At 36.6% G+C, this 9,049-nt stretch overlaps 1 protein-coding gene across 1 annotated transcript; it reads right to left on the bottom strand.

The window, feature by feature from the left end:
- gpr20 (G protein-coupled receptor 20) lies at positions 1–8,224 on the bottom strand. Its single transcript, XM_032559650.1, has 6 exons — positions 2,707–8,224; positions 2,196–2,462; positions 1,841–2,085; positions 1,587–1,671; positions 793–918; positions 1–623 (listed from the first exon to the last, which is right to left on the bottom strand). The coding sequence occupies exons 1-6, from the start codon at positions 3,037–3,039 to the stop codon at positions 438–440; spliced, it is 1,242 nt and encodes a 413-aa protein (XP_032415541.1). The 5' UTR covers positions 3,040–8,224; the 3' UTR covers positions 1–437.
- Positions 8,225–9,049: the final 825 nt, after the last annotated feature.

Genomic DNA, 9,049 nt, shown 5'->3' with positions numbered 1-9,049 from the left:
TAAAAGCATTAGCCTACAAGGCAAATACACTTTTATTTTTAAATGCAATGATGTCAATACATTTTATTATATCTGAAGAAGCTTCAATGAGACTTCATTGTATATCCTTTAACTCATTCAAGCAATGATACAAAGGTCCTTTATTAGTCTTCTGAGAAGCAACATCACCAGATGAAAAGAGAGTGATGACGATGGCTCTGCATGATGAAAGTTGGTTGCAAACAAAATCTGTCTCTTGTCATTGCCCATAATTGGTCACACCCACATATATTTCTTTTTGCTGTAGAGCTCATATTAAAAACTTATATCTTGACTATAAGTGGTGAGCTGAAGATTCACGGTCATTACACGGGAAAGCATTTTTTAATGATCAGATGTTTTAAGAAACTATTTATCTCTGTCAAATGTAAAACCAAGCACCTCTTGCTAGCACAGTTTCATTGAGTATGATTGTTATCCAAAATGTCTCTCAGTCGTATGCTGGGAATCCTGGTCATCATGATCCTGTTATTGGTGATGGCGCTAACTGTTCCCCCAGAGGCCTTGGAGCTGTGCTGCATACTGACAATGTCACCACTGGTCTGCTCTGTCTCGGCACGACGGAAAATATGTTTCATTGTAGCCTGGGGACAATAACAGTGGTAAATAATTTAGTGACTAACTAAGTGAATGATTGACCGATGGGTAAACAAATCATGATTTAAAGGAAGGATAGACGTGTGGCAGAGAGCACAGATTTCAAGGTGGATATAGTAATGAGGAAGAGTGGCTAGACAGAACCTTGAGACTCACCTTAAAATTATTTGTTACAAAGCAGTAGACAACTGGATCCATACAGCTGTTCATGCTACTTAGAGTGACGGTTAAGTGGTACACGATCACTTGATGGGGCATGTCAGGGTAGAAATACAATAAAACCTACAATAAAAAAAAAGACAAATCCACTCAGCTCTGGTCACAAGCTGTCATATTTTAAGCACAGGCAACCTGTTGCAGAGACAGACACATTTTTGTTGCCAACTTTAAGATTCCAACGTATTTATAGCCCCATATCTTGTCATTATTTCACATTTAATTTAAAGATACATACTGTTTGTCCATATTATAGTGGGTGTGTAAGTAGTGTTGAATTGGAGGTGTCCGTAGAAATACAGATTTTTTTTATTGTCTTATTAACTAAACATGCTTCAGGTTTTGTTAGAATTGCCAAAATTAACTCAACTCGCCAGACCAGTCAGTGAGATAATTCTCAATTTGATGCTTTTTTGTATTTGTTCACAAATAAATCTCAGAAAATAATAACCAGTTGTTTGTGATTGTTTTTAAGTTCAGCTAATTAAACTTGGAAAGAGGATAAGATTTTGACTCTGTTGTATCCTGTAAAAATGGGTCTGATGCTAAATTGTCAAAAGTGACGTAATATAAATAGCAGAATGAATGTATGGCAATGAATGAATGAATGGATGGATGATTGGATGGATGATTGGATGGATGGGCAGATGGATGGGTGGATGTACAGTACAGACCAAAAGTTTGGACACACAGTTGTGTCCAAACTTTTGGTCTGTACTGTATATCTTACTCACTTGTCTGATGTGGAAGGGAGTGAAGCAGACTGTGAAGATGATCAGCACAGTAGTCAGCAGCTGGACTGCTCTTCTCCTCCGCTTCCTTTAGAAACATAATCTGAAATGTGATAAGCTGAAGTCGATACAATCAGGGATTTTCCAAAGCTTCAGAAGTAAGTTCATTCTCTTATATTTTTCACTTGTTTTGGTTAATGTGTGTCAACTGGTAGCAAAAAGTTCTGATTTTCTCTATTCTTCTGCTTGCCTTTTACCTGCTCTGCTGCATGAGTCGATGGTCTGTCAGGGCCCACATAATGCGAAGAGTGAAAACCACAATGACGATGAGGGGTAAAAAGAACTCAGTGATTGTGAGGAAGAGGAGCTTTGAGATGCAGCAGCCTGTGTGCTGGAATGCAGTGGAGAGAAAGGAGTATGTGACCACGATGGCAAACAGCCAGACGGTAATGCAGACCAGCTTGGCTACTCTGGAGTTCCTCCAACGACGTGAAGCTTCAACCTGTAAAGACACAGGAAAGCAAGACATTTAAACATCTAGATTTAAGATCTCCAGGTTGAAGCACTGATATTTAGAAAACCTACTGAGACAAATGATTGGTAATAACTCACCTGCACAATGGCAAGGTAACGGTCGACACATATGCAGGTTAAAAATAAGATGCTGCAGTACATGTTTACAAAGTAGCTGAATATGTGCATGTAGGAGCAGGTGAGGCAAGCTCCACCGCTGTAGTAGAGCAAGATGCGGGTTGGCAGAGATAGATTCACCAAGAGGTCCGTCACTGCCAGGTTGATGGTGTAGATCACTGAGGTGGTCTTCTGTTTTGTACGGTAACAAAAAACGTAAAGTGCAACTGTGTTGAGCACCATGCCCATCTGGAAAAACAACGGAGGAGATACAGCGCCTTGAAAAATACCCTGGAACTTTTTCAGTATATGTAAGTGCAAACTCAGTTTATTTTAAAGGTATTTTATATTGCACACCAATGTAAAGTGAATGCAAATGTGGCAAAACATGAAAATGTTCAAGGTGTGCAATTTTTTGCAAAGCAGTGGAAATAAGGAGGATTTCATAAGCATTATGAAAACAAGCCAGTAAAGAAGCTTTGTGAAAACCTACCAGGAATATGACAGAGTTTATGACGATCAGTGCAATCCAGAGGCCATAGAAATCATTGTACAGTCCTTCATCTAAATGGGCCAGTCTTTCAAGATATGCTCCCATGTCACTCCTGTTAGCTGGGGTGTTTGTTATAGGCAGGGTGGAAAAGGAGGCGTTGATAGAAAGGCAGAATTCAGTATTATTGTAGTTCATCATGTTGGCGGTGACCCACATTAACCGCGTAAAGACAGGGTTAAGTTGATAATGGAGATACTGGCAACTCAGACAAAAAGTGGCACTGTAAGAGAGAAGAACACACATTAAAACACACGTTAAAATATCAACATGCATGTCTTTTTATAAAATTTCAATCATTTTCTAATATTCCTCTAAGTAATAGACCCAAAGTCTCAGTTGTTATTCACCATTGTTGTGTTACTTTTTCCCCTCATCTTCAAGCATGACAGTAAAAACTTCAAACACTTACAACAAAAGTAATTAAGCTCATTTTTTATCCTGAAATTGTTGCTCTTTCAATGAAACTGTTCCCTACAGCATTGTTTGCTTGTTTTGATTCTAAATTCAACCGGGAGTCTTGAAAGTTTAGGTTCACACTTGCTCTGTATCCAGCATTACTTAATTATTGCTAAATTGCAAAAAATACAAAAATAAATCTTAATGTGCAAAGCTGGTAGAGTTAAACCCCCATAAGGCTTACAATTGTAGGTGATTCTGCTGCGTATTGGCTCAGTAAGGCTGAACACAAATATACAGCGCTCTTGTCAATTTTTTTTATCTGTAAAAACATTGTAATCATTGTCTGGTTTTCCTTCGACTTCACAATTTGTATCTATCGTATAGAAACCAAATTTAACAAGTTTGTAGTTTTAATGTGAAAAATGAGAAAAAAAAAATCAAGAGCTTTGAATACTTTTGCAAGCCACTTTTGCGAGCTTTGAGTACTTTTGATTTTGAAGTCAGTGTCTGAAGATGTGGATCAGAGCAGGAATAGCTTTTTCTACATACCTCTGCCTTGACGTGTCCTCTCTCTGTTTGACCTCAGCATGCTTGTTGTTGTTGGCACAACCGCACTGACAGAACCGCTTTAAAACCAATATCTGAGCTATTTGGTGCAGCTATTTATAAAATAAATATACCATTTACTGCCAGTAGAAATACTCTCTCATGGGCCATTGGCATGTGCATTTCCATTTTCTCATCAGAAAGACAAACAGTATAATTTTTAACTCGTATAAAAAAAACCTGATTATTAAATTTGTGTAGTTTTTATCTCACTTACAGTGACTCATAAACACCTACCTCTGCAACTCTGTAAGGGTTGTGAATCTCAAGTTGGACTGTGTGTGTTTATTTTCCTTGAGGAAAGATGGTAAATGGTTCTCACAGCTGAAATAAACTAAATGCAATTGAGTAGAAATTGTTTTTGTGTTGACAGGGTATTTATAGCTTCCTGATTTGTGCGATATAATTTGATTAGCTAAGCTGTTAGTTTGCAATAATTCAGTGGAAAGAGTCATTGATGTGGCTTGTGCAACTTCCAGAACAATTTTACTATCAACATAAAACGTCTTCTCAACTTGTTTTTTATGCCGTGATTCCAATTGTGTCAGACAATATTTTATAAAGTCAGAGTACAGAATAAAACATCCACCAATAATAATGATGGCTTATTTAAAGCAAGACAAACATGCAACATAAACATATTTAGCAGTTTCACAGTTTGATGATAAAATCCCTGAAATTCTAGTCATCAATTCCAAATAGAAAGACATACTAGCAGAAAATCTGCCATGACATGGAAAAATAAACACAACATTTTGTATTAATTCTAATTTCTCTAAGAATAACAAAATCCCAGAAGGCCAGCATGTCACGTGTTCCTGCATGACTAATGCGGTTTAATTGCTCGTGCGAATCAAAGAGAGGGCAGAGTGTGATTAGCTTTTGTATTCGCATTACACAATAATCAGCAAAATATCACCAGCTGATGGTTTACTCAGACTAATGAGAATAATATGCTCAACTGAGGGTGAGCCATGAATAATGTGATTCATTATCAGGACGAAAACGAGCCCAGCTACAGTACATTAGCACCAATGAAGGAAATGAATGGGACTCTTATAGTAACATCTTCTGAAGTCTGGCCTTTATCTTATAATGTCGAGAAGAGGAGCATCGTCGAAAGAAAGCTGCTTGCAGTTTGTTAAAGACATGTTGGGGGGACAGTTATCATGAGGAAGATGGACATTCTTTAAAATGACGCTGAAGAACATTGTGGTGTCAGCATCATACTACAGGAATGTATCTCTTCAAAATAGAGTTATGAATGATAAAGTAGTTTAGATCAAAGCATATTCATGAGTTCAGATCTAAATCCAGTTTAATATCTGTGAACTTGAACACTGATGTACACAGACGCTCTTTTTCCAAACTTACTTGGTGTCAGTTATTTTGTAAGGAAGAATAGGTGAAAAAAAAAATAGTCTCGCCATACAGTCCACACAATTATGAAGTACTTTATGCTGGTTTACCACAAAATATCAAAAAATAAAATATTGAACTTTGTGATTGTTATGTTAAGAACATAAAAAAGTTTGAGGGGCTTGAGTATTCATTCAAGTTGCTGTAGATAAGCTATGGTATAAGTAGTGACTTTATTTATGTGATTATATATTGATGCAACAATTAAATTTTATATGGGGCCTAAACCAAACTCTTCAGATACATTTTGTCTGCTCTACAATCTGTTACATATATAACCTGAGAAACATAATTGACTAGTTCTTTTAAAGAGAAGCACAGACCTGTTGCAAAATACCCAATAAAAAGGTCAGGATACCTCTCCACCCTTCACAATGACATTGCGGGAAGGCACAAATCAGGAAAGGGTATGAACTTATTTCTAAAGGACTGAATGTTCCCACAGGAGCCTGGTAGTCTGAAAAACAGTTAGACTTTCCAGCTGAGTTGAGTAGCTTAGGAAGGAGGTCCTGGGACACAGAGAAATGGCAAACAACTGCAAAAAACAAAGGCTATACAGAGATGAGTGACAAGCAAAGAAAAGGTTTGCAGCTCTCCATTATTTTGGCCTTTCAAAGAAGATTAGTGAAACACAGGAAATTCTGAGTAAATGACAAATAATAGTCCATTTTGAGAATTGAATACAGTTGTGAGATCACAAAAACAGATAAATAAAAGATCTATGAAACCAGAAATGGTCATTTATCTAATTTCACTGAGTTTGTGATAGTAGCAAGACCACATAAAAATGCTGAAGTTTAAATGTTTGTTATTGTTTGCATTTGCAAAACCAACTGGTGGTCTATGAACATTTTAGAGTTTGTGTTAGTAATTTTGAACCTGGGGGGAACAAAAATTTGATTGGAACTACATAGATCAGGTTATACTGCACATATTGCATCCTTAATTGTAGGTAATTGTCAAATGATACTGAGAGGAAAACAAAAGGCCTAGAGGCAGATTGAAAACAACATTGTCCAAATAAACTCCAGCAGTGTGGGAGTCCTGTTTGGATGATTGTACTAACTGCCTGAGAGACAGAAAAATACTGAGGAAGACAAACAAAGGGTGAGATGGTGGCACAGAAATCTCACGTTGATCTAATGTATTCCGATTATTGCTTCAACAAGACGCTTTCAGGTAAACTGAACATTTCCTTTCTGTGATTTATATTTAACATCCAACTTGTCACTGGGTAAATTTCCTGTTAAAAAACACAATACAACTTTCATACTTAATGAGATCATCCATGTTGATGTTAACTTACCAGAGGTTTTTAAAAACGACGGACTACCAATGGGGTCTTCAAAACTTTGTCCTAATAAAGTTGTCCTTTCCTCGAAAGCCACAAAAATCCTTCCTCAATGTCCAAGGAAGCACCATTCTCAGTTCAACACCAATCATGTCTTAAATAGCTCAGCCTTTCAGACTGAATTTGACATCAAGTCAAACAACTTATCAGGATTTTGACTCATCCTGCAAGGAGGCAATAAAAAGTATCTCCCCATAAAAATCAAGCATAAAGAAATATAACTTCTATTTTCTTACATGGTCATCTCTTACTGTATCCCTTCTTAGCAATTAAAATTCCCAATATGCTTCTGCCTTAGATTCTTGATTTGAGTCTCACTCATTTTACTGCTATTTTCTGCTTTTCCTCTGTTCCCTCTTGTTTTAGCATCATTTTTAGTCTCTGGTCTCTCTCAGTGTCCCTGCCTTCCCACTTTTCTTCCTCAAATTCTGAAGCAGCCCTCTGTTTGGTGCTGAGACAGGAAGTCTCTGTAGTGTTTATATTCTGAATAGACATGTTCACAATGCACACACACACACACGCACACACACACACAATGTAAGAGTAACCGTTGTTAGAGCATAGCTTTACAAAGAACAATAAATGATGTCACAGTTTAAAAAAAGCAGACTGAAAACACACAAAGATGAAGGTATAAAAAAAAATTGTTCATAGTCGACAGCGTTTTTTTTTCTTTTGCTTTTGTGGTATTTCCAATTGATTAATTTTTGTAGGAAATATATTTTAGGTATTGTATAAAAGACACTTGTAATTTCAGTCAAAAACAACAGAGCAACAATTCGTGCAGTTTTGCACAAGTACTTTTTTAGAGAACAGGGCTAAAATTATATAACACTCTCGGTGTGTTTATTTCGATCTCTGGTAAGTTGATCTTTGGTTGAAGTAGTAAAAGCTGACACTAATAAAACTACAAATATCTTACTGGATAGGGCAAAAAAGTGTAGGCAGAATCTGTGGTGCCACACTTATTGGGATCCCTGGCAGTTCTTGTTCATTAAAAAGGATTTAAATATTTTTATGAAAAATGTAAGAGCTTACACTTGACACGTCCTGTATAACTAAGAAAACACACAGTGTATGCCAAGCCAGAAAGAAATGTGTTTTTATAAGAAACTGCCAACTTTTGTGAATGTGTCCATGTCTACAGTCAGAGTAATAATTAAAACTTTTAATCTGTAACTGTGGAAATGAGGTTGGATGAGGACCAGTGTTTATCACTCCACTACACAAGATGATGCAGATTTTAATGAAGGCTCACTGATAAAGAACAGTGGCGACCTTTTTCTGATATTATTCAACTGCAGTAAAGGTCACATTTATTTTAAAGCCTTTTACACATTTTATTTCTAGTCTGTTGTGACTATAGCTAACAACTACAATAAAAAGATTAACATTCAATGCAATGTTTTCCATAAATGCTTAAAATTAGCCCTAACAAGCAGTTTTAAACCATGTTTTTCTCTTAGTCACTCGGGTTTGTTAAAAGTGCTGGCCCAGCTGAAGTGACTGCTTCCTAATAAGACTACAGAGACAGTTCGCTGTATTGCAAAAAAAAAAAAAACCTTAGCAAAAAATTTAATATTGGATTGATTTTAGTATAAAAATAAATAAGGTATTTAAATCTGAAATGCAAGTGAAGCAACTGGTTTGCAAGATATTTTATGTTTACATGGGCGCTATATATATATATATATATATATATATATATATATATATATATATATATATATATATATAAAATGTAAAACTTTTACATTGCCACGGTAAATAGTCCCTGAACCAATGATCCATCCATCTTGAGAAATGAGACGGATTTGTGTCTCCCGGTTTCCTGGCAAGAGGATCATCATTACTCATAACCTGTCAGCGTTTCTGGGAAAGATCCGGAATAACAGATGTCTGAAGGAGATCCATGGATCAACCTGTTACCCAGGATGGGGACAAAAAGAAAGACAGGAACAGACACAGAACAAAGATAGGGAAACATGCCTGCTTATATGTCTCAACACATATATTTTAAGATGGACATTTACCTCAGATGTTTGTGTTTTTTACTAGAATGAGTGGACAGAATAAGAGAGAAGAGTGGCTATCCTGGCTTTTTTCCTCAGTTATTTTGGCAGTAAGAAGACTGATGAACCGATTACTTGTTCAGGTAACATTCACTCTCTTAAAAATCAAAAAGAATGCCCCTTTTGGCAGAAAAGAAACGTGAGCCATCACATCACATGACTTTCCCAGTGGAGATGAGATTTTTTCATTTATATCTACCGTATCAGTACTCAGATTTTTAACAAGAAACCAGTCTGTGCATTGTGCATCTTCCAAAGTCATGTCTCTTACATCGGTGAACTGATCGTTATTAACGACTGTTTAACATTTCATAAAGCACACAAATGTCTGATGACACTTTGTGGCTTCTCACAAGAGTTGCTGTTTAATTCTCTGTCAACCTGACAAAGTGCAGGTTTGCAGCTCTGTCCTCAGCCCTCTGAATGACTAAATCAG

This window comes from Xiphophorus hellerii, chromosome 3 (genome assembly GCF_003331165.1).
Source record: "Xiphophorus hellerii strain 12219 chromosome 3, Xiphophorus_hellerii-4.1, whole genome shotgun sequence".
Lineage (NCBI taxonomy): Eukaryota > Metazoa > Chordata > Actinopteri > Cyprinodontiformes > Poeciliidae > Xiphophorus > Xiphophorus hellerii.
Note: the sequence above shows the minus strand (reverse complement) of the source record. Positions and strands in the feature narration are given on the sequence as shown.

Coding starts and splice junctions, on each gene's coding strand:
- gpr20 (XM_032559650.1), bottom strand. CDS start 3,039: ATGCATGTTGATATTTTAACGTGTGTTTTAATGTGTGTTCTTCTCTCT. Junction 2,463..2,706: donor TAAACTCTGTCATATTCCTG/GTAGGTTTTCAC, acceptor TTGTTTTTCCAG/ATGGGCATGGTGCTCAACAC. Junction 2,086..2,195: donor GTTACCTTGCCATTGTGCAG/GTGAGTTATTAC, acceptor GTGTCTTTACAG/GTTGAAGCTTCACGTCGTTG.